This window comes from Calypte anna, chromosome 8 (genome assembly GCF_003957555.1).
Source record: "Calypte anna isolate BGI_N300 chromosome 8, bCalAnn1_v1.p, whole genome shotgun sequence".
In the NCBI taxonomy this organism is placed as follows: Eukaryota; Metazoa; Chordata; class Aves; order Apodiformes; family Trochilidae; genus Calypte; species Calypte anna.
The window spans coordinates 12,811,853-12,837,571 of record NC_044254.1 but is presented as its reverse complement, the minus strand read 5'-3'; the positions used below and the strand labels follow the sequence as shown (position 1 = coordinate 12,837,571).

At 34.7% G+C, this 25,719-nt stretch overlaps 1 protein-coding gene across 8 annotated transcripts in view; it reads left to right on the top strand.

The window, feature by feature from the left end:
* Window positions 1-24,782, top strand: part of PTBP2 (polypyrimidine tract binding protein 2) — a 47,803-nt gene extending 23,021 nt beyond the window's left edge. For 3 of the 8 annotated variants that reach the window (XM_030455171.1, XM_030455179.1, XM_030455176.1), the window contains 11 exons: window positions 1,889-2,061; window positions 2,478-2,621; window positions 5,991-6,155; window positions 6,231-6,341; window positions 14,387-14,582; window positions 20,138-20,292; window positions 21,749-21,782; window positions 22,219-22,311; window positions 22,681-22,897; window positions 22,997-23,074; window positions 23,225-24,782. In XM_030455171.1, the coding sequence (XP_030311031.1) occupies window positions 1,889-2,061; window positions 2,478-2,621; window positions 5,991-6,155; window positions 6,231-6,341; window positions 14,387-14,582; window positions 20,138-20,292; window positions 21,749-21,782; window positions 22,219-22,311; window positions 22,681-22,897; window positions 22,997-23,074; window positions 23,225-23,357 (1,499 nt within the window). In that variant the 3' untranslated portion in view covers window positions 23,358-24,782. The remainder of the gene's footprint in view (window positions 1-1,888; window positions 2,062-2,477; window positions 2,622-5,990; window positions 6,156-6,230; window positions 6,342-14,386; window positions 14,583-20,137; window positions 20,293-21,748; window positions 21,783-22,218; window positions 22,312-22,680; window positions 22,898-22,996; window positions 23,075-23,224) is intronic. The other 5 variants (XM_030455174.1, XM_030455173.1, XM_030455172.1 and 2 more) reach the window with 5 other exon arrangements.
* Window positions 24,783-25,719: the final 937 nt, after the last annotated feature.

The following is a 25,719-nucleotide window of genomic DNA, read 5'->3' as shown; positions in this document are numbered from 1 at the left end:
AGACTTGTGTAGTAGGCATCAGGTGAAAAGTAGTTTGTAAAAGTACATAAACTTTGACTGTAATTTTAAGAATTAATTGTTCAATTTTGTACAGGTGACCTCTGTCTACTCTGAAGCCCAGTCTTGTCACATTTTACCAAAATTTAATGAAAATACTGAGAATAACCATATTCTTGAAACAATATAAAGTATGTTCATAGGGTTGGTCAGAGACCCAGAGTTTACCATGTTTCCTAACAGCATTCAAAAGGTACTTAGATGTCATACCTGGTCGAGCTTTTCAAATCCAAATCAGGAGAGTTCTTGACTTGTAAAAATAAGAGTCCATTTCATTCTGTGTTTTTACTCTTGAGTAACCTCATTGGTTTAGTAAAATTGAGTTAAGAAATTGAATTCTTTATTATGATTTAGACATAACCTTAGAAAAACTTAGTTGCTCAAGTCAATCCTTAATGTGTGCAGTATTTTATGCAGGGAATTAGATTAGGTGACTGTTTTGGCACAAATTCAGAACTATTCTGTATTTAGAGCTGAGTAATAATTGAGGACTTCTTTATTCTCTTCTGTCTGGAAGATGCAGTCATCAACCTTCTTACGAACATCAGGCTTTTATGGGATTTAACATACATAAATGCTTCCTATTGATTTCCCCCTCCCCTTCGTTGTTTTTACTTTTGTTGTAAGCAAATAAAAGTAGTTACTCATATTTATTTTTATTTGTAGTTATTTTAAAAAAAATCTCTAGTATCAATTGGACCCTACTAATTGCATATATTTTTCTACTAGTATTTTTTAAATACAGGTAGCTATGAAGTACTCATCATAACATGGAATCAGAAGTTGAATAGTTCATAAGCTGACTTGTGTGTTTTTTTGCCAGAAGCAGAAAACAGAAATTCTTAACTTCTCTCAAATCTAAATGATTTCCAATTTTCAGCACTAATTAATTTTTTAATATCCATCAATCTTATGACAGTGTTGTTCTTTAGCTCTTGACACTGATGTTTACTCCATTGATGTATTTGTAGGCAGCTGTTTTATTACCTTGGAACCAAAGTACATAATATTTTTTCTGACCTTTCCAAAGCAAGGCATCTTACATCCAGTTGACTAGCTCTTTATTGCATGTGTTGAAGAAAAAAGAACTCAAGCTGAATTTCTGTACAAGTATTCCAAATAGTATCTTTCTGATGCTTTGTACAATGATGTTCCCGGCTTCTGCTAGGAAATCTGGTCTGTTTTGTTTTGGGTTTTTTTGTGGGTTTTTTCTGTTCATGTTTGCTGTGTCATGTTTACTAGTTGTTTTTTCCTTTTCTGTGGATGATCCTTTAGTTCATAATTGACTTTTTTTTTGTCCTTAAATTCTGAGTTTGTGGATCTCATCAGACTGTTGTGATGTTAGTCCTCTGGGTCATCCCCTTTGTCAAGTATGATCCTTGTCAGCATTAATAATGCTTCCTGTCTTTCTTTGGTACTCTTCTAGATTTTGTGTCTGGTTCATTACTGCAAACAATGCTAAAAAACTTTCCTTTTAAGAGCTCTTCTGGTAATTATTCACCATTATTTTTCTCCATCCAAATAAATGCTGGGTGACCTCTAATTGATTCAGGATTTTTAGATTGTTTTTTAAAATGTACTTGAGAGTTCTTATGCAAGCCCTTCTGAGTCAAAGTTAATAGTCTTACATAGTATTGTATGAGATACACCTTTCATGAAATTGTGTAACATTTGTGTCTCTACAATTTGTTCTGAGCCCTTGATTTTTATTTAGATCAAACTAAAGAGATGGTTATATTAAAAAATACCTCATATTTATAAATAAAATATGGCTCAATAAAACACTAATAGTTTCAGTAAACTTTTCAAATAGTCTGAATATGTCTTTCAGCCAATGGTAATGACAACAAGAAATTCAAAGGTGATGATAAAATGGATGGGGCTCCTTCTCGTGTTCTTCATATCAGAAAATTGCCTGGGGAAGTGACAGAAACAGAAGTTATTGCTTTAGGTTTACCTTTTGGGAAGGTAACCAACATCCTAATGCTGAAAGGGAAAAACCAGGTAATTAGTTGCTTTCCATTTTTTAGTATGCTTTCTGTCTAACCTAAAAATCTGCTGTTAAAATGCTATTGAAATAAATTATTTAACAGTAAGTATTTAAAACCCAGATAACCTTAGTTCCTATATTTTTATGAACTTACACTGTTTCTGTTGTAATTTTTTTGTGGGGAAAAGGGGTTGGTTGGCAGCTACTTAAAGCAAAAATTTAGCTGTAAGATAAATATTTAGTCCTGCATCTTCACAGATATGTTCTTGGAGATAATGTAGTTCAGCAAATAATGTTAGAATACAGAGAGTCATCTTCTGAAGACTGGTATTTTTAAAATGTGCTATCAAATCTTTTAAGTATTTTTTATATATATTGCTAATAAGAATATCTGTTTTGTGAATACTGAGAATTAAATGTTTAATTACAGGCATTTTTGGAACTTGCTACAGAAGAGGCAGCTATCACTATGGTTAATTACTACTCTGCTGTTACTCCACATCTCCGTAACCAACCTATCTATATCCAGTATTCCAACCATAAAGAACTAAAGACTGATAACACACTTAACCAGGTATATTTACTGTTACATGGTTTTTCAAATGCAGACAGTAGAGAATGAGGCACAGCATGTATTCTTGGTTCTCGTGGCATACATTTAATCATTTGCTTTTGTCTGCTTTCTAACACTACTGTAGTTTAATTTATGATCATTCCACTTTCTGGCATTAAAGGGGATTTGCTTTCAGTGTGATCTTTCCACTATTAGTTTTCTTAACATAAAAAGATAAAGATTCTGAAGTGTCTTTTTAACTTTTTTCATAAAGTGAGTTTCCATCTTTGAGAATGTAGAACGAAAAAAATAACTTTCCAATTCTGATACCTGAGATTCTAATGCCAGTTTGAATTGCCCTTGCTATAATAGCTAATGACTATGTCTATGTTTTGGTGATGCTTTTATGATTGCTCTGGTAGCACTTGTAAACTCACCTTATGTGACCTGTTATTCTGGGGAAGAATACCTTAGTGACCACTGTAGAGATGCATGCACTTAATAATAATAAAAAAATATTTTAGTCCTGCCTTTGCAGAACCTAGTTCACAACAAATATAGACACACGTCTGGTTTTAGTACAACAGGAAAACTAACAAAAGTAATGTTGTGGCCATTTTGTATTATATGAGAGAAGAGAAATATCAACTTGCCATAAGTCAGATGATTATTTCAAGGTAATTTTTTTATCTTTTCATTTTGATGTTACAAAAGACAGTGTAAGTACCAAGTTACAGTTTTTGTTGTGTCTTAAACAAGGTATGTAAACAGAAAAATATATCTCTTATCTTTATGAATAATTTCAGGGTAATCTGTTGAAAGACATCTTGGTAAAGATCAAGTATAGTGTTTGATTTCCTGATTGATCTTTCTAAACCTTCCATTCCCTTAAAATATATTGGTAGTTTTCTCTGCTGAAGGTTCCTTTTTAAAAATTGAGGGCTTTCTTTTTCCTGAAAAAAATTTCAATTATAAAGAAAAAAATCAATACCTTAAGTTACTTCTTATAAAGGAGAATAAAGGATGAATTTTGTGTGCACATGTAGTGCATGGACATAATATCTAAGAAGCTTTCTCTTACGTTGTCCTCGAGCTGCTGTGATGATACTGTTTTTGTACTTCATGTATCCAGCTTTTCAATGTAGCAAAAATGCTTTCTTTTCAGCAGCTTTTGTGCCATTATATACATATATTAATACCCAAATTTAACATATTCCCAGTCGTTCACATCTCTATTTGTTCAATTTTGAACTAAATCATATAGATACTCGGCAATATCTAACTAGTACTCTAACTAGTATCTCATTAGGCATTCTGTAAAACACAGGGTGGTTAGATTATTTTTTTTCTATAAGGAAAAATGAAGGTGATATAGATATAACTTGTCTGGGGTTTTTTTGGGTTTTTTTGTGGTTTAGATTTTTTTAATACTCAACTTTTTTTTTTAATCTGTATTTGAAAGCTTTCTTTTGCAGCCAAATTAATTTTCAAAATTGTCTTCTGGAATTGAGAAGCTGCAAAGAAGTCAGGATATCAGTACATGTAACTGGAAAAAATGGATAAAAAATTGGAGAAAGGTGCAAGTATCTTAGTTACGAACAAGACAGGGAAAAAAGTATTTTGCTGAGGGATACTTCAAAGAGACAGGCTTTTAGTATTAAGTAGGAAAGGTTCCATTAAGGTACTCTATTCTGAATTTCACAGTAACAGTAGTTTCTAGGATTATTTTAATTATGTTTTCATCTGAACATCATAGTTATCTAAAAATCCTTTTCCTTGGGAACACCAAACACTGAGAGGAGCATTTAAACCCAGATTTAAAATAAACATCCCTTACCTTTTTAATCCTGTATCTAGACTTGAAACCGAGAACAGAATGACCTCTGTTGTTGGAGTTTTCTTCTGTAATCAGCCTGTCATAAACAAGTAGTTTTAGTTCTTCTGCACAGACAATGCAACATTTAGAAAGAATAATTGTTACACTTTCTGAATGGGGTAGCTGATCTTTTAAAATTAACTATGATTTTGCAAAAGCAAGAAAAAAAAGTGTCTTCAAAAGTGGCTATTCTGTGTGATATGTTATATTTAACTTGTTTGACAAAATACTGTCATAATTTTTTTAGATGTTATCCCTATTTGCCAGTGTTTGGTCCTGTATTCATTTGTGTACTTAGATTAAATTCAGTGGAACAAAATACAGTGCATACACAGAGATTGATAGTGCTATTAAGGGTCATATTTTAAATCTGACTTTGAGTTTTGATTCTTTGGGCTACACTGTCTAAACTTTACAGTTACTTTAAGGAGTGATCTTTAATTGGTGCATGGCTCATCTTCTGTCATTGCAGAAGGAGTAAGAAGTATTATGAAATCCAGTTAATTATCTGACCAGCTTTAAAGTTATAGATTAGGGAAAAAAGAGAAAGTGTTGTTTCAAAAAATGGTTTAACAGAGTTAAGACTAATTAATGTTAAACATAGAGGTATATTTTTTTCACAACTTGTGTACACGGTGCTCACGAAGGCATTAATGTGGCCATTATAACTTGTACCTGGCATGCTCACTTGTCTCTGTGTTGTATCATTTTGTTTCATAAGGCTACTGCAATGAAAGCCTTAAATGGAAACCCTTTTTTCTGCACTTTATCTTTCTGATACTGTCAGTTCTGGAGTGGAAGTAGTTATATAGATGTGTGGTCTTGTGGTGGTATCATGTGGTTACCTTTGAATTTCTAAAATCTTGCTTGTGCTTAAAGCTAAAAACCCCCACACATGAAGAGTACTTTGGCTTTCTTTTTATGAAAGAGGGTGGGTAACAGACACCAGTTGGTTTACCTCTCTGGATATGTATTTCTGACACTTTTCAGTCGTGTATTGTGTCATTGCATTAAAGATGAGAATTTTGGAAGTGTTAGCTCAGTGTTATCTTTTCCTATCAGGGCTATTTATGTAATTAAAATGGCTGTGACATGTTAACTGTAATAGTCTTTTTAAAAACAGGATTAATACCTCTTTTTTCTGTAGGTTTGGTAGTTTTTTGTTTGGGTTTTTTTGTTTGCTGTTTTTTTTGTTGGCTTGATTTCGGTTTTGTTTTTTTCTTTAAAGGCAAGGCATGGAAAAAAAGCTGTAAAGAGTCTTGAAACATGCAAAATCTTCCCTCTCCTTACCCTTACTACTAGAAAAATCAGCTTGCTGCTGGGAAGATCGATATTGGTACTAGGACTTAAGGATTAATTTATTTTCATTTTTATTATCTCCTCTTACAGAGTTGGACTGCATTGCACTTGTGTTATGTCTGTAGCTCTGAATTTTAAATAAGTGGACTATTTTATGTTTCTGAAATTAACTATACTAATATTGATAATTTATAGCTATCAACTTTTTTTTTAAGCGGGCTCAAGCTGTTCTTCAGGCGGTGACGGCTGTGCAGGTGACAAATGCTCCCATTAGTGGGACCACTGTCAGTGAGAGTGCAGTGACTCCAGCTCAGAGTCCAGTCCTTAGAATAATAATTGACAATATGTACTATCCTGTGACCCTGGATGTTCTTCATCAGGTAAGCCAAATTTCATTTTAATTTGAGCTACAGTTGGAAGAAACTGGTGTAAAACATTACAATGTTTTTTTGCAGATATTCTCTAAGTTTGGTGCTGTATTGAAAATAATCACATTCACTAAGAATAACCAGTTTCAAGCTTTGCTGCAGTATGGCGATCCAGTAAATGCCCAGCAAGCAAAACTAGTAAGTATAGCTCTCTTTTTTTGTTTTTTTTCTACCTGTACAGTAAACAATTCTAAAAATGTTAATATAGTAGAGTACTGGCCATAATGATGTGTCATACTTTTGCAGTATCTGATTTTTTTGAGTCTAGAAAGTAACTGAGTTATTATATAATGCCTAAAATCAATGTTTAGGAGATACTATGTCTAAAGAATTGTATGCATCTATATTAATGTACAGATATAGTAATAAGACTTCACAGAGATGAAATAATGTGCAAGATTGCAATAATGAAAATGTCAACCAGAAGTAAAGATGAAGTATATAATGTTCATGCATACATTATTTGTTGGAAGAAGCAAATCTAGTAAACCCATTGGATTGCTGTTGGTAGATACTTTCTAAGCTTGACAAAGATTTGTGAGTTGTATGTAAGCATGTAGAATTATTTAATTATAATAAAATAAAATATGTAGACTTCACTGTAACCATAAATGCCCAGAAGAAAGAGTGCAGTCTTACTTATAGGACCAGACTATGAAGAAGTTTTGAATCAGTGAAAGATGAGAGCAGCATCTTTCTTTTGTTTTGTTGAAAACTCTCCTATCCTGGGTAATTAGTTGTATTAATTGTAGCAGTAGGGAGCATATGTGTAAAATTGTGACAAAGAACAACAACATGTCATTTAGATGTTGAATGCAGTGTGTTCATATTTATGGCAATAGGAAAGTTGAACCAATCAGGAAGACTATTTTTTTAAAATTTTTTTTCAAGAGGTAAATGGAATTAATTTATGTTTTCAAACCTTCACGTGCAGTCAGGGTTTGTGGAAGGCTGATTAAAATGTGTGTGCTGGTTGAGTGTTATTTAGCAGCATAGAAAGTGCTTATAGCCCATAGATGACAGAATAGCTGAGAGCTTTAGGTAAAAGTGAAAAGCTCGCACCTCCAACTAAATTGGTAGTGAATCTCTTAGTAGAGGAAAGAAAAAAATGGGCTTAGTTTTCTGTTGCAAATCATTACTATATTGAAATAAAGACATTCATTAAGTGGTGGAGGATGGTAATTCTTATCCTCATCAACAAATGAAATACCAGGTATTAATTAAAAAACTGCAATGTGGTCAAGACGGAATCGCAAAATATGAGACAGTCAAAAAACAGAATGTTCTGAGTTTTCATGCTATTGAGATAAATAAAGTTTGCCCAGGGCAAGAAGATTTACAACTTGATCTATGTTACCTGTTCAAAATAATCTGCTCCTGAAAAGCAGTCTGGAAATACTTGGAGTTTTGGAGTACAATTTAAATTAAGGGCAACCTTTTCAGTGGTTAATAAGTATCAAATACTAGGTTGTTTGTCATGATAGAGGGAGATGCAGACATGTCACTGTTACACATAAAAAAAAATGGTTGGATGGAATACACCTTTCAGATTCTAAGTAGGTTTAAAATAGTAATACGGGAAATAGACCTTTGACAACCAAGTACTGCAGAAATTGGCTGTAGTTATTTAGATTGATATTTGAAAGATCAGATAAAGAGTTGGTTGCTAGTGTGTCTGGAGAATGTTGTAACTCAGTCTTTTTCATGCTTGGAAAGTCGTTTTTCAGTAATAGATAGTAATGCTGGTTTTGAAGTGAATTTTTAAAGCAATATATGACTTCAAGTGATAAATCTTTTGACTTTGTTTTTTGAGTCTTAAATATATTATCAGAAGATTTAATGGGAAGATGGTGTCTGTGAAATGAACTGTAATGATTTGAAAATTATCAGTGAAATTCTAGGAGTATCTTATCTAGGAGTGACAAAATAACTAAAGGATGAGGTATGTAAAAGTATGAAAGGAACCTAATTGCTGTTGTTGACTTCTGACAAACTACTACTTTGTGGGATACTGAATTGGGCAGCATTTTATAAAAAAGAAAAAAAAAAAAAAAAGAATGTATTGTTTTTCCAGTTTTGCATGATTTGGTTAGGGCTCACTACTGGTAGCTCATATGTAAATGACTCAACTTCATTGAATAACAGTGATCACGTATGATCATTGTCAGAGTGATCTTGGAGCTTTTCTTAGTGACAAATTGAAATTGTGTTAGGTTATAGTTAGGTTTATAGTTTCATATTTTAACCAATCTATATATGAACAGACAAAATTCTAAGAGTATTACCAACTGCAAGTAGTGAAGAGTGGTAAAGTTGAAGAAAGGTTTGATTTGCCTGCTATGCTTCTAAACTAAATGGAGTAAAACAAGTACAGTTCTTCTGGTTGAGCTACTGTGGTAAATCACGAAGTACCACCAAAACAAAAATACCTGAAGGAAGGAGGCTGTCAGATGATGGGACAAACTCCACCAGTTTAACTGTGTCCGGAAATACAGTAGAAGCAAGAGGATATGGTCGCTACACTAAAGCTACATGGAGTTTAAAATTAAAAGCATAGTAAAAAAGTAAAGAAATCTTCCATTTTTTTTCCATCAGTGTTTACTGTAGAAGATAATGGGGAAATTTTACAGTGGCACTCTTCACAGGAAATCACAATGTCCTTAATAGAAATTGAAGGCTTGTTAAGGATGTTAAAAGAGCAATTTAAAAAACTCAAGTGATGTAAGTAGTAAGGAGAGGTGCTGTTCATTTGGAAGTTCTGAGAAAACAGTGCCACTGACAACAATGTACAGTACAAAGCCTTTAGCCCTGTGGGACTACTTTTGCTGTTTGAATGAGCAAGTAGTGAAAAATTGTATTCTTGCTCCACTTATTTTGGGAGAAACTCATTCCCTGTAGAAGCACATTATGACTACACTGATTCCTTTTCCATCACCTCCCTTGGATTGCATCATTACAGTTTGTTACACTGGCATGATAGGTTAAGACAACAAACTTCTGTACAATGCAACAGCCTAGCCAGGAGGTGGAGGAAGTACTGTGAATATGCAGCAGTAGAGCACATTGAACTACTGTGTGTTTCATAATGAAACAGAAAGTGGTGTCCTGGAGATATTTGAGCACATGAGATAGTCAAAGCATCAAAACCAGCTCATTTTCATAGTAAATCATCAATACATGAATCATAAGGAGTAAACTTAAATACTTGAATACCAGTAATCCAATGTTGAATGCCAGTGTTTCTGTCCGAACAGCTGGCTAATCCTGTGTGCAGCCTTTGTGTATATGTTTCAAAAGTACTCTTGCCACATCTTGGATATTGGCAGTTATTGATGCCTCATCTGTGGAGGATTAATGGAGATCCATACATAGCTCATGACAGTTGTCTTGACCCAACATAGGTTAAAATTATCAGAATTCTAATTAAGAGTTTCTGTTACAGTTGGTCAGTTGGACCTTGCTTGGTTTGTAGGTGATTTTCTGTACATTCAAGATATCTTCTTTCCAGTTGTTTTGAGTGACAGCTTCAGAGTGGCTCTGTACTGGAAGCAGTCTGCAAATATCTCTGCTAGGCTATATTGCCTTAAAACCTCTAACGGGAACTTCAGTTAGTTTTTGCCAGAATGAAAAGCAAGGACATCTCCAGATAAGATACTTAGCTTCAGGGCAGTTATCCATGATTATTACATTAAAGATTTTTCAGCATCTTGAATCCTAAAGAATACAATTTGTGCTTGAAAATTGTAAGTACTGTTCAAGTAGAGAGTGCATAGTTCTATGCATATGACACTTTTCAAGGAACTTTTATTTCACACAGATTTTCCTTGCAAAATTTTTCCTTGAACCCTGATAGTAAAAAGAAGAGCAGTGAATTCTGCCCATTATATCAGAAAGCCCTTCATTCATGTGTGGAAAGCCTGACAGAAAAAAAGCCTTCTGAGAGAAGAAATTATTCTCGGAGTGTTGCTCCTCCACTGTAAAGCCTACCAATAGATCTGACATTCACCTGCATGAAGCTTCATCAGTCACTCAGGATGTTACATTTTATAACTTTGTAGATTACTTTTGCCTTTTTAGATTACCTTTGCTACTGTTATTAATTCGGTTCACATCCACAATGGAAAATAAGGATCCTAGTGTCGTGGGTCCCTGCTGACTAGATAGAAATTCTTACTGCCCTTTTGCAGAAAAGCTTGTGTGTTATTTATTAGATCATCAGCAGGAGAAAATATGGTTTAATAAACATGTTTTGTTTTTTCCACTGGAAAATTCACCTTTTCCATCCAGTCTGTTACCTCTTTAACTGTAGGAACTGTTCTCAGCAGTTTTCATCTCTTCATCCACCTGACTACCATAAGCAAAAAGAGAAGGTGGGTTGACGTTATTTTAAGAAATGGGAAGGAACTGTGTTTTGTGATGCAAACCTCCATTTCATCAATACTCCTTCTGTGGCAATTTTACTGTCTGTGACAGCCAGCCAGAGCTCTCTATTCTGGATCCTTATGACGTCCCAGGCTGTTTTTGCTATGTTATATAGTTCTTGCTTATTTTTTCCTTCAGTGAAAGACATGAGCAGATCTTAGATTTTGTGTGAATGCAATCCTGGTTGTTAAGATCCTTTCTAAACATTTTTTGATTGCTTTTACTGTAGTAGTTGTCTAGGAATACTATTCCTTTCTAGACAACTCTGCTGGATTGGAACTTTTACGAGTATTGGGGAGTGTGATTTTCCTTATTTCTGGATTCTTCTCTTTCTTAAGTGCCATAGCTGATACAGAGCCATGTGCAGCATAAGCATATTTAGTTTTTACAAGTAATTTTTTTTGTTTGTTTGCTTGTTTGGTCTGTGGAGTTTTTTCATTTGTGGTGGCTTTTTGTGGTGGTGGTTTTGTTTTTCCCGCTCTCCAAAGCAATCTAATTGACTGTAGAGAAACATGTATGGTCTGTTGGCACTATGGAGTTGAGATCATGCACTGGGGTGCACTGTGGAGTTGAGATCTTTGTGTCAGTTCTGGCATGTGCCTCTTTCGTTGGGTTGTCAGTCTATATTGAGAAAGGGATTTTTGTTTGTTCTTGTATCACTGTTTTCTATCGGTCTTCTGCATGCTCTTACTAGTCATCTTGCTCCTAAATACCACAACATGGGGTTTTTTTGAGCAATCTGTCTGCTGACAAGCTCTGGCAGTAGGTGAGCCACTCATCAGAATCATTTCCCCCCCCCCCCCCCGGGAAATTCCCAAGAGGAGGGTACTTTCTGGTGACAAGGGGGAAGGAAGGAAAGCAGGGCCCTGGAAATGATTTGCTATCATTACACTCTTAGTATCATGTGATGACATAAGTTTTGATATTTCTATTGTTGAGGCTTAAGTGATGGATTTGATAGCATAGGCAAGATAAAGAATTATTCTTAGATTTTTGTGTAAGGTCTTGTGATATTTGATCTCTTCAGCACGTGTGTGGTGTCGTATAGTACTGCATCATGCATGAAGGTATGTATAGGTAAGTGCTGAAAGAAAAAGAAGTTTCTCAGCAATAACTAGCATTCTTTGAGGCTACGTGTGTTCTTATATTCACTGTCTGGCTTCTTATTTTTTCAGAATGCATGTTTGAGAGGAGGAGGGTTTTGAGGGTTTGTTGCCCATTATTTTATTGCCATATAGGAATGAGCCAAGTATAAACATTTACAGTTGTGACTTCACATGTGAACAGTTAATCTTGAAAAAAACTTAGTTGCTGCTGATCTTTCTTACATTGTTGTTGGAGATTGGGATACTACTGGTGGAGCTTTGTGGGGTGAAGTAGTTTTTGGTTTTTGATCTGTTGCAAGTAGCCTTTTCCAGAGTGTGACTGCAGTGTTCATTAAGGATCTACATCCCTCCTTTCCTGTTTGGGATGTTCTTTCAAACTGCTTCCCAACTATTTGGTTTTCTCTTGTGTAGTATTCTTTTGTATGTACTTTTGGTCACTTTAAATTTGTCAGAAACAGGAGGTTTTGGCTGTTTCAGTGTTTTAGTTACTTATGCAGCTCCCTTTAAACATTGACTACTCTGGAAGCTACCAACATAGGTATATTTTGTTTTGCTACCTTTTGAAGGCTAAAAAGATTTTCATCAACTTCACAGCCTTCTGCCAACCATAAATAAGGTTGTCTACCAACTCCATGCAGAAGTATAATATGAATCTTAATTGTGTTTTAAAGACTTAAAGCTTTGTGTCATGATCCTATGATTTGGACAAAGCTAAAGGATACTATCTTGTGGTCTCATTCATATATTCTTCATTATGTGAATGGGTATTTCCTTGGTGGTAATGGCATTGTCTTTGGTAATAAGTAAGCTCTGACTCAGTAAACTGGACCATATCTTTAATCCATATCTTAGTGGACTTTATAGAAGGTAAGAAGACTTCTGAAAGTGATGACTTATTCTCAGTTTGTATTTCTTTAGATAAAAATATTCAAGTGAGATTCTTTTCCCAAAAATAAATATGAAGAGTCTTGGATTCTGCGCTGCCACTGCTATAAATGAGCTAGCAAATTCTGTATTCTGAAGTGGTGATGCCCACCACCACCCCAGTAATACAGAATTAATCCTCAGATTGTGTTCTGTGAATCAGGACAGTAGATTTTGCTTTGCCAGTATTGTATGAAGCATTGTTTAAGCTGGGTTTCAAGCACAGGAATTACTTTTTAATTGCTAAATATTTATTGAGATGAGGTCTAGATTGTTACATTTCTATACTTTTTATTATTTTATTTTCCCATTACTTCGAAGTTGGAATAATACTGACTTACTTATTCTTGTACATTGACTGCTAATGGTGATAATCCTTTTAAGTGATTTTATGAGCCCTGGAGATGTAAGCAGCAATAATACATTTTGTAGCTGGGGACAGCCTTTCTTGCCCACACCTAGCAGAGGGATGTCTGCAGTGTGCTCAGTTTCAGATGCATCAGGTAGGTAGATGCATCTGAAGGTAGCTATGTAGCTTCCATACCTAGCAGTCACACTAGGTTTATGCAGTGCTTTTTTGGCTTAAACTGGTAAATCCTGCCAGTACTTGAATGTGTTGGAAAGTGTACTGCAGATACAACCAAGATAGCTCAAGTCCAGAAGTGGTGTATTTTGAGTCCAGCATTCATTTAGAGAAACAAAAGATGTGATTTTTGTAATTGAAAGTGTGATTTATTTGGGTTTTTTTCTTAATGTGTGCATACAAGGAAGATTTATATTTAACTTTTATATAACTTTAACATTTATATAATGACTTGAATGAAGGGATTAATTTTTAACATGAGCTGTATTTTCACTTCCTAGCATTTTTTACGAATATAAACCAATTTGGTTACAAAAGTTTCCATTTTTAAAATATCTCCTAATTACCTTTTAATGCTTAAAATGAAAATAAGTACGACCAAAATGTCAACGGAATATAATCCAGGTGTATCACTTTACCTAGTACTTCATTAAGATGTACAAATCATGTCAAATGAGGCCTTTTTTGAAATCTCTAAGTGGTGTCATGTTAGGAGTTCATGTGAATATCACTGTCAGTAAACATCCTTTCAGAAATACCTGTTATTTGGGAAATACTTTTTTTAATGTTGCTAACATTAGGTTAGCAGATAAAGTTGCCTTTCTTTCAGTTCTGGCACTAATTACCTTTAAGGGGAGAAGAAAAAGATGCAGGAACAATATAAGTATTCTACTGTCTTACATGGTATTTAAGTCAAGGTTTTAATTTTTTAATTTTTTTTCCCCTCAGGTCAGCTATGTGTGTAAAAGAGTACTTGTATGATTTTTGGTTATTTTGTTTTTCTTTGAGACATTTACTTGGCATTATTTCTGAATTAAAGCTGTACTGTGGAATACAGATAAGTTAACTGTATTCAACAGACTTGACTTTTATGCTTGCATTAAAATATCTTTTGCCACTTTGCATAAACAGTTGTCTTTGTAAGAGAAGTAAACATCAAGCTTCCTGGAATAATGTTAAGAGAAGTTAATGCATTTTACTCCTAAGTGGTTTTAAGCTTACACAATATAATGAATAAATATCTATATGCTGACCTTGGGTTTTTTTGTTTGTTTTTTGTTTGTTTTTAAATAAAATAGTTGTGCAGCCAACCTGTATTCTATACCTGTACTGTATATTTTAAAAAATAAATTAACTCCTTTTTCCAGGCTTTAGATGGTCAAAATATTTATAATGCTTGTTGTACCCTACGGATTGATTTTTCCAAATTGGTGAATTTGAATGTCAAGTACAACAACGATAAAAGCAGGGACTACACTCGTCCTGATCTTCCATCTGGTGATGGACAGCCAGCGTTGGACCCAGCTATTGCTGCAGCATTTGCAAAGGAGACCTCTCTTTTAGGTATGATTCTGACATAGTTCTTTTGTATTGTAGAGTCACTTGATAAAAAATTTTATTAGTCTTTCCAACAACTAGAGATCTTAAATTGCAGTAGTATCCAAAGGTCTATTTAGGGTTCAATCTGTACTGTGAGCTGAATTTAACAACATGATTATGTTGTCTTTAGAAGTCCTGCATATGTGAATGAGAAAATGCATGACAAAATGAGAAATGCACAAAGTGTAAGGAAAAATCAAATTATTTTTACCTTTTATTCCTAAATCTGTCCTCCCTCCTTTATATGTCCTGTCAGCTGCTACTGACCACACTCCCATCGAAGTTTGTAAGAGTCTTAATGTGACGTGTTTCATTCATGCTAATGCTTATTTGTGATACCAGAATATGAAAGTAACACTTTGTTGGCTTCCTTCAATGAGGACAGATTATACTCTTTTCTTAGTAATAAAAAAAAGGTGGTAGTTTCTGTTTTCTGTAAATAAAAGGTAAAAAAAATAAATCTGTTAGCCGTCCTACTGCTGTGGTGAGTTCTGGTATGTCAGCTTTTGAGTTCATCAGAAGTAGGTGAAATGCTCTGAGAAAGATACAGATAACTAAATCGTCTGACTTTTAGTAAAATAAATGTATGCTTTGAGAGAAATTTGTAATATGTTTGGGTTTTGTTCTTGCCAAAGAACAGCATTCACTTCAAAATACTTAGTACTCACATTATCTTTGGACTTTTATAAAAACTGATTTATTGTGTTATGATCATTGTTCATCCTACTTAGTCCTTTTTCTTCTTTTCTTTCATAATTTTGCTTTTTTTTCTAAAGAAAAGTTTTGTCCCAAAGAGAACAACATATATTTTAATGCCTTGTTATTTGTACAGGATGGGCCACTTTGGAGTAAGTCTCAGAGTTAATATGGTAAAGTGGGACTTGATGAGGCCTAGGGGAATGATGTGAGCCCAGGAAACTGAAAAATTCTGTCATTAAGGCTACTGAATGCTACACCGTGTCTGCCCATTTCCAGAATCAGGATACATGGAGGATACATTCCATATCTGGCTGTAAATTACACCCTCTCACAGATTTTGGAGTGCTTGACATCAGATCCGCTGATATGACTTGTGGAATGTGTATCACTTGTAGATACAGCACAATATTCGAAAATAAAGGACACCATGAGAATCTAAAGTCTCTGAAGAATCTGTGGCTAAAGTTTATTTATTTTCCTTTTAACTTCCCATTGTTTAAAAATTGAAATCTCTCATTTCATGGACTGTTTGTGGAGAAGTTTGATAGTAGATATGAGTGCTATAGGAATGATGTTGAGGCAGTTAGTAATTCAGCATGTAAGAACACATAGACATGGGGCTGCAGAATGAGTAGTAAAGAGTTTAAGAGTCATGATTTGCAAAACAATGGTAAATACAGCATTACTAATACAACCCTAATCTGACGTTTTCTTGGATCCTGAGAAGTTGCTTTCCAGTCTCAGGTTTACTAACATATTTCTTTGTATATAATGCCTGCAGTATGCGTTAAGTTAGAAGGTTTAATTTTCTTGACATAGTGGAATCACATGCAGAGGATGTTTGAATCATTGCATCACTTCGGGTATGCTTAATAATTAGGGCTATAATGCAGTAATTATTCAAGTGGCTTAGCAGACTTTGTCATCTATGTGTTAGGTCTGAAAGTCATTTAAAAGTTTTTGTTCGGTTGGTTTGTCTTTTTGCTTGGTTTTTGTGTGTGTGTGTGTCTGCAACTTTTCTATCTTCTAGCATTTTGATTTCAGACGCATTATTTTTTGTATGTTGAAAGGTTTTGCTAGTAAAATTGTGAAGATGATGTTACCTAATTAAATATTTTCATTCTCCCTGGGTAGAATGTTTTTCAAGCATCAGTAAGATAAAAGGTACACATGAATAACTTTTTTCAGCTGTGAAATATTTTCAGAACATCAGTGAAGTCAATCATTTTTGGTTTGAGTAGTGGAGTTTGGTTGGTTTTTGGTCTGTAAAAGCATTCATTGTTGTAAAAGATAATTAAGCTGGGTACATTTTCTAACGCTTTTTGTGGCCACTTGGGTGAGCTTGGTATATAGTAACTCTGCTGCATTTGTCAAATGGGGATTATTATACAGTGGTTTTGGTGTTTTTTATTGTTTGGGTTTTAGGTTTTTTTCCTAGTTGGCTTTTTGTTAGTTTTTACAGAATTTAAGCTCTATAGGTCATAGGCTTTGCAAAAAGGCTCCATAGTACTGTTGGCTTTAGCCATTTGGATAACTGTCAAAACATGTTTGAATATGGAAGAATAGGACTCTCATTCTGGGCTGCTTACTATGCATAAAGGCACAAAAAATAAAGGATTTGAAAGGATTTATTGGCTTTAGAACCCATATTTCTGATAAAGCTACTGTTAGAGTGTACTCTATCTGCCATGCCTTGTGCCACACCCTGGTGGTTCCCAGAGGGCATTTTTCTCCATAAAAGAGTGAAGCTTCATTTTGAGCTTAATGTGATGCTTGTTAGGTTCTTACACGTACTCAAAAAGTATACCACAAGTTGAACCTGTGGCATTCTTGATAAAATTTTTTGCTATAGCTTTTCCCTTGATCGTTAACAGAAGCTGTGGGAAGGACACAATTCTGACTTTTGCTTATGTTATTCTGTTGTATGCTGCATAGTTGGACAAATGAGGTGCCTTTTGGTTTGGGCTCTTGACAGCTACTACATCTGTAGTTGTCACTGGCTTTCTGTTAGCTTCCAACAAAGCTTTCTAATGTTAAAGTAGCTACATTTCTAAATAGTTTCAGATAAGTCCTCAGATCTTGTGCAGTGTGTTGTGTGACAAGTAACAATCATAATACAAGCTGTTATTATTTTTGTTCATTGAACACTTTTGACTTGCTTAAATCGGAATGGCAAATCAGAGTGGAGTGGAGACCTACAGAACAAGAATTGTGGCTTTGGTGGGTTCCTAATTTGTCTGGCCTTTCCAAGAAATCAAGTCTATATGTGCTGTGTAGTTGGTTAGAAATGTATCAATCAAATCAGTGATCCTAGCCCAAATATATCATCACTTGTTCATCTAATACATCTTTGGCTGTGATGAAATAAGGTTTCAGAAGTATTTGAAACTTTAATAGGACATACTTTCAATGAGTCTTGTTACCTTTTGAAAAGGGGAGAAAATCAGTAATGGACAGAATGGCTGGTTTCAAATGAATTACCAGAAGCAGGTGGCTGAGTTACAAGAGATCTTCCAGACCTTTGAATAAACAGCATCTGTATTATACTGAACTGCATCAAGCAAAAGATTTTAAATAAGTACTACTTGTAATTGCAAATACTAATATGTAATAATACTTACATGAGTTAAGATACTTGTTTAATATTGCAGCTGGAAATTGTGGTTAGAGATCCCACAGCTTTATACATTGTTGTTATATCTGGTTTCTTAGGCACTTTCCACTTATATCCTTTCATAAGATTCTTATTAAATTACTCTATTTTAAAGGATAATAGTTGAGAATATTTTTGTATGAATGGTGTCAGATTGGTCTGTGTTTTTAACTTCATGAGACCAAAGAATGTCCTGTAGAGAGTTTGATGGTATGAAAAATTTTGCTTTTAAAGCGTGAATTACTCAGCCACACTCTGTCCAACTGTGGAAAGTGCTGTAAAAACTTCACTAGCTATCTTTAGCTTTCTTTATTCCTAGAAATGCTGGATTGGCTTAAAGCTTCCAAGGTTAGGGAGAGGCCTCATAGATGTATCATTCTTGAGATGAGACATGACTGGAATTGTCATTGCCCTGACCTTCCTATTCCTTTGGATGTGACCCTTGAATACTAACATTTTTAATCTTTTAACTGTTTTATAAAACATTCCTTATTTTTAATATCCTTTCTTAAAACACTATTTTTTATTCTGTATGTGCTTTGAAAATATTTTTCAATGTTTCATCAGTAATACTATTAAGCATTACCAAAAGGTAGTAATGGATGTCCTGAACCATTCAAGGGGCCATTTGTTCAGCCCATCAAAATTTCTCCTCTTCATTTCCCCCGTGTGTTTCATTTTGATACTAACTCTGAGATTTATTTTTTTTTAATATAAATTAGTGAGTGAATGTGTTTCTCTATTTAGTATTTGGATATTAAGTGAAACCAAATAATTTTTTTTCATAAAACTTAAATGTGGGAAGGAAAGTAGTCTTAGGTACATGGTGTAACAGTTACATTTAGACTGCCTGTCAAATTGGAAGACTGGTCAAAAGTTGTGTTAGCTTAGCATGATCACATAAACAGAAGAAATTTTGCCAAAATACTAGTAAAAAATCTGAGAATCCAGTTGCAGTGTATTAAATTCGTGTGTTTCTACGTATTTTGCTCTGTTAGTGTCCTTTAACTGAACTCTGTAAAATTGCTCAAATATGGTAAAACTGTTTCTGTATAGACTGTGTTGTGTATATGTATCACAAGAACCTTTGATAGTTCCTGGGACTGTTACACTTGCCTAGTACCCCCAGCGATTTAACTGAGCAAACCTAGCGGGTCTCTACAGGTTCTGTGTTTCTTTGGAAGAAGAAAACTAAAACCACAGCTAAAGGTTTAGCTGACAATAACATTCTGCTTCAGGAAATTCAATTACAAAAGCCAGAGAGCATAATCAGTGGTACCGTCTCAAATCCTGAATTTAGAAGGTTGCCTCCCCACCTCATTTATGCTAAGAGAGATTTATTGTGAGAGATGTCTTTGGGACTTTTCACATGACCAAACCCAATGTTTTATGGTTAGTCTGAAGCTTCAAGTTGAAGTGAGGAATGCCTCTCAGAGGGTGATGAAAAATAGCAGAGAGCACAAAGAGGGTTTATTGTTGCTGATTTGATCAATCTTTACTTCAGACTGTTTTGGTAAACTAGATACTTAAATGTAGTGGAACAAAGCAATCAGATGCCTCTGATTACCGAGAAGTGGGTGTGAGCCGGTATCAAATCCACCTGTGCCCAATCAGGGCAGGCCCCCTATTGAGCATGTACAAGACCAGGGGGCCAATAAAAGGTGAAACTCACAGCCACAGACTAGCTCACTCTTGGGTTAGACGAGAGAGACTGGTAGCTCTCAGAGCACTGTATTACCTTCATTGCGCCACTAGGGCTCATTGCCCTCAAGGTGAGGCTCTCGTGGCGCAGCTGGTTAAGACCCAGTACTGCAATGCCGAAGGCCCCGATTCGAGACTCCACAGAGATTGCTTTGTTCCACTACACTTAAACATTTTGGAGTACAGCGGAAACAGTTTTGGTGCACATGCATATTTATTTGGAAAGAAAGTACTTTTTACACCTTATCACTTCTTTGAAGACTTGATTTGAATTAAAAAAAAAATAAAATTCCCATTTCTCTTCCATATGCTAACTTAAGACACCATTTCACAACCCTTTGTGACGACTTTAACAGTGGAATGGTCTGCTTTGTAGAGTGCTGAAAGCAGCACTTGTACTGATGTAGGTACTTTTTTAAAAATTACTTGTGTGTGTTACGTAAAATATGCTTTATTTTAAAATTAGGGCTTCCTGTTGCAGCTGTTCCAGGAGCTCTGAGTCCTTTGGCTATTCCAAATGCTGCTGCTGCAGCTGCAGCTGCTGCTGCTGGCCGTGTGGGAATGCCTGGAGTTTCAGGTGGTGGGAATACAGTCCTCCTGGTTAGCAATTTAAATGAAGAGGTCAGTGAAAGAGTTTTACTTTTTTTTTCCTCTTTAGTCACACTTCATTTGTCAGTATTTTATAATTTCTTTGCATTTGGCTTCTTACATTGGGATTTTAAGCTCAAAAGATTTTTGTTTTTTTAAATAATCCTCCAAAGTTAATTTTAAAGCCATCATTGTTAAATACTTTTGTTTTCCCAGGTAGCTAACAACTTTAAATGTCCTTTGATAGTCGGCTACCTATTTTTTCTAAGAAAAATGTGGTAACTACTGCATGTTTGACATTTGAATTTTGAAAGCTTTATTTTTACAAAATAGCAACTATGCTTTCTTTTGCAATTATAATCATGTCAACTAGAATTTCTGTTTTGTTTCTTCTAATTGTTTGCTGTTTCATTTCATGCTTGTATCTCACATTTAAGGTTTTAATTTATGTGAACTACTCTAACACATTTTTCTTTGAAGGTTCTCCCAAAGATCTTGACGAGGCACTCTTCCAGTCTCTCTTAGTAATTTTTTTCTTTGCAGTTACTCATTTGTCCTTAAATAATAATAATAATAATTTAAAAATGGTGGCAAAGCATTTTCAACTTAACTGTATCTTTCTTGCTAACTGAAATCTAAAGGGGTCTATTTAGTTTTGCATTTTTACTGTCCTTCATGTTTATTTTGATGACTGTGAGAGCTGGTATGAAATGTGGGAAGATTGTATCAGTCTAGCTGTTCCACTTTTAACTGGCCTCTGTCACTGTAAATCATTAAGCTTTTTTTTATCATCTGGTACTATTTTGTCATCCACAGTCTTGCATGTTAAAATGTTTTAGGTCAGAGTGCCATTTTGAAAGATTTTTTTGCCTGCATTTCATAACCAGCCATGCTTATGCAGTTAAAGCTCAAAGTTTAAAATTTCTATTGCATGCTTTTTTTTAATTTATTTTCATGTTGAGATGAAATGCTGTAGTTTACTCTTGATATGAATGTACTTTACCCATATTTGTCTTGGGTGACTACATTACTCAGTTTTTCTTGTACAGTACATAAACCAACCATTTTCTGACCAAATTCCTGCATTTCCTATGTACTGACCTATATTTTATTTTTTTTTTGTTCCCCACTTCCTTATTTTTTTTCTTCTGCATTGCTGTATTCCCCTCCCCATTTCATCCTTTTCCCCCTGTGTTCAACTTCCCTTTCCTTGTCTTTACCCAAATTCCCATGCCCTTCCCTGTCTTACCCTTCTCCTCGTCTTTGTCTGTGTTCCCTGTCTTTCATTCCCTATGTTCATGCTTCTGTGCTTGAACAAAATGTTCCTCGGACCAACTTGCCCCAATTAACCGCCTTGAAACCATGATCCATGACCACCTCACCATTCTGCGGGAACCACCCTTCGTTATGGATGATCTGTTCATCTCCGCTCTTCCTCGACTCTTCTCTCTTCTTGTCTTACGCTGCTTGCTCTTCTCTCCTTCTAAAGATGGTTACGCCCCAAAGTCTGTTTACCCTCTTCGGTATGTTATTGTTAGCACTATACTTTTATTATTGATTTGGTTTCTGTTTGGTTTTGGTTTTTTTGTTTCGTTTGTTTGTTTCACCTTAATTCTTATTTGTAGCTAGCACTTTGGCTTAAAGTTGAATAGTAAATCTTTTGCTATTTTTCTTTTGCTGTTTAAAACTCTCCATAGACATGTGTTTTCTTTTAATGCATGCTAATATATTTTGCATGGTCTTTAATTTCATTCATATAGCTTTGAGGGTTTATCAGAAATTATTCTTTTCAAAATTCACTATTCAAAATCTTTATCTCCTTTATTCATTTGTGAGAGTGTTGAATTTGAGTGAGTGATCTTGTTGCTGTCTGAATGTTCCATTGATATGTCGAAATACATTACTGTGACTGGCTTTAAAATGAACTTTTTCTTTTGGGTTACATTTGACTTTGAAAAGGTGTTTATGGTGATGTGCAGCGTGTGAAGATTTTATACAATAAGAAAGACAGTGCTCTTATACAGATGGCTGATGGAAACCAGTCACAGCTGGGTAAGGTGTCTGTTTATATTCCCATTAGTCTGAAGTCCTTGAAATGATACTGTGTAAAATCAGCTGAACTAAGAACGTTTACATTGGCCAATTTGTCTTTTACCCTGGTTACCTACAAGATCCAAAATCTTAACTGCTCACAGTAAAATTTTCAAAGATCTGCACAATATCCTAAATTACTTCAACAGCTGAATCGCTTCTGATGTTAAACAAAATTTTATAGTTATGCACATTCTGCAGACCTATTTCTTGATTCCAGTCTTCTAGCAATTGACCCTTTGGTTTTCTTGGCCATTTTTCTTTTCTGCTTCTGTGATGTACCACTAGCTATTTAAAAGTAACACTGAATGGAACAAACTTCTCTTTCAGCCATGAGCCATCTTAATGGACAAAAAATGTATGGGAAGATTATTCGGGTTACTCTTTCTAAACATCAGACAGTGCAACTACCTCGAGAGGGACTTGATGACCAAGGGCTGACTAAGGATTTTGGTAATTCACCTCTGCATCGCTTCAAGAAACCTGGTTCAAAAAACTTTCAAAATATATTCCCTCCTTCTGCAACACTTCATCTGTCAAATATTCCGTAAGTGTTGGCTGTCAGTAAGCCAGTAGTATTAGTGCAAATCACAACACTGAATTACTAATAATTTCTTGCTTATGCTAATTTTCTTTCTGTCTGTAGACCATCAGTAGCAGAAGAGGATCTACGCACATTGTTTGCTAACACTGGAGGCACTGTGAAAGCTTTTAAATTTTTTCAGTAAGTAACTTTTCTGTACATAGCTCAAATAAGAGAGTGCCTAAGTATGTTTTTGCAGCATGTCTTAAGTAAAAGTGCATAGAGGATAGCAAACATTAGGAGCAACCCCTGTAGTGTTAAAGAGTTCCTAATGCCATTATTTTGTTTCAGAAGAGATCACAAGATGGCACTTCTTCAGATGTCAACAGTAGAAGAAGCTATTCAGGCTTTGATTGATCTTCACGATTACAATCTGGGAGAAAATCACCATCTGAGAGTTTCTTTCTCTAAGTCAACTATTTAGAAAGGCAGATTGAAAATGAGGGTGTATTGCATTGTTTGGTGTTGTCACCTATTGACTGTTCAGGAAAGTGGGGACCAGAGTTTGTCTTCAGTTTTTTATTTTATTTTCATGCTGTTATCATTCCTTGATTGTTTTAAAAAAGAAATAAATTTTAAAAAGCAGTGATACTAACTGCTGTTGTTCTACTGTTGTTTAGATAAACCATCATTTTGTTTAAAAAATTTCAAGTTAATACCACAGTTTTTCAACTTAGTTGACATACGTGCCTTAAAAAGGAGAGCTAGTACTGATGGAATTGCATAACTAGTGAAAAGAAAATTTGGTTGTCTGGGGCACATTGTTACATGATAAGTTAAATATGTTTAGGCAGGGGTGTGTAAAAAGGTTAAGCTTTTGTTTCTCCTGCTTGATAGATATCTTTATGTGCTGGCTTGTCACTTATTTTCTTTTTAATTGGATAAGATGCATTACGCTGAAGGAGTAAAATGGCATTTGATTTCTGCTACTTTTTGCTTTGTGCTCTTTTTTGAAAAAGGCCTTTTGTATTTCATGGTTCTGGTCTAGATTCAATTAAATTAACAAGGTACAGAATCTTAATTTCTTAAAAGGACAAAAAAGTGACTTCTGTGACTTTGAGCCCTACGTGAAAAGCATTGTGGAATCTTAACCTTTTTGTACACACTCTTGTGGGATGTATCATATAAATGTCAGCACTAAGTAATGTCTTGTTTGTGGCTGAATATTTTTCGTAGATGTTTTTGAAGTTGACATGACTTATGTGCATTTCAATATATATTGCCATCTTTAGTTTGTAATTAAGATATGGAATATGGTTGTGGATTTCTGAGCATGTGCAGACTGGTCAAGCTAGTTCAGGAAACGGTGCATGTATTTTTCAGTGATGGAGAAAGTTTGCTGCAAATGCTTGCAGGAAAATTTGGCAGTTTTTGAAAACTGACAGCCAGGTGGGACCAAAGTTTATGTGCCTTTAGTCTTAATTTACCTTGCATTGTAATATTCAGTTTTAATAAATCTCTTCAAAATATTTTGTATTTAGAAATTGATCTGACTTTACTATAAACATGGCTTAGAATCTACAGATCCAGTTAATTTTAAAGCAGTTCTCTCAGTCTGAACTGTTACCTTGATTCTGTTTAAATGACCAATACTTTTTGAAATTGATGTACTTAGTTTCAAGATTCATAGATTCTGTTATCTATGTAGAAAAAAAAATGGTCATGTATATTTTCTATTAGTTGGGTTTTTACATCTTTAGAATTGTAAAATCCAGTATAGTTTGAAAGTGGCACAATTAAAAATTAATTTTCTAACAAAGTTGGGAGGTTTGATGGTTGTTTAATTTCATTTTGTGTGTATTCTGCTTACCTCTGTAGCATGCTCAATAAACACTTCTGTAGCTCTGTATTCACCTTTTCTGTCTTTCTCTGCTGCTTTCTATCTCTCTTCTTCTTTGTTTTTCACTTCTACTGTGCTTCTGAATTCATGTTTGTTCTCTGCCAGGGTGGGAAAAGCATAATATTAAAAAATACAATTTACGGATTTTACCCTAAAACCGATGCTGTGAAAAATGCCAGCTCTTCATAAAGATAGAGACCCCTTTGCAGGCTTATGTGTGTATTAAACATTTCCCACCCTGTTACAACTTACTGCTTTAAAAGCATAACTTTTATTGTAGTTTGTTAGCTCTCTCTTTCTATCTTTTTAGTTTTTAAGCAAATTTATGCACTAAGAGATCTCTCAGGTTTGCCATGCTATCCTCCTGCGGTTTCATCTTTCTTTTTTTGTGTGTGTCTGCTGAAGATTTTCTACTAATCATACAGTATGCTCATGATTTAAAGTAACAAAGTTTTAACATTAAGTTGGTTATTGGACCATACATATTCCAGACCAGGATATTTCATTTTTTCAGAGGTATGGGTTCAAATGAATGTAAAAAGGATTGGGCCCTTTTGTTATATTACTTAAAACTGATTGGTGTGGGGTTTTTTCCTCCTCAATTACAAATGAGATTAAAGCCTCTACAACACTTACATGTAACTGTGTGATCCTGAAGCATTACACTGCAAAATGCTGTCAGTGTTCATTTCAGAGCATTTTTCTGTCACTTCCCCAATACACTACTCTATATTTATTGATGTCTGGTTACTTTGTGACCTGATGCCTGTTTTTTGGTTTGACTTTCAAATCAATAAATAGCTATCAGCTTTTTAAAGGTCATAATATAATGTAGGGGGCTTGCACTAGTCCTCACTATGTTAAATAAAGCGCATCAGGTTTTCACATGTTTTATCAGAGGTACACCCAACAGATTATTTAAGTTGTACTCTAGGTATGACAGAGA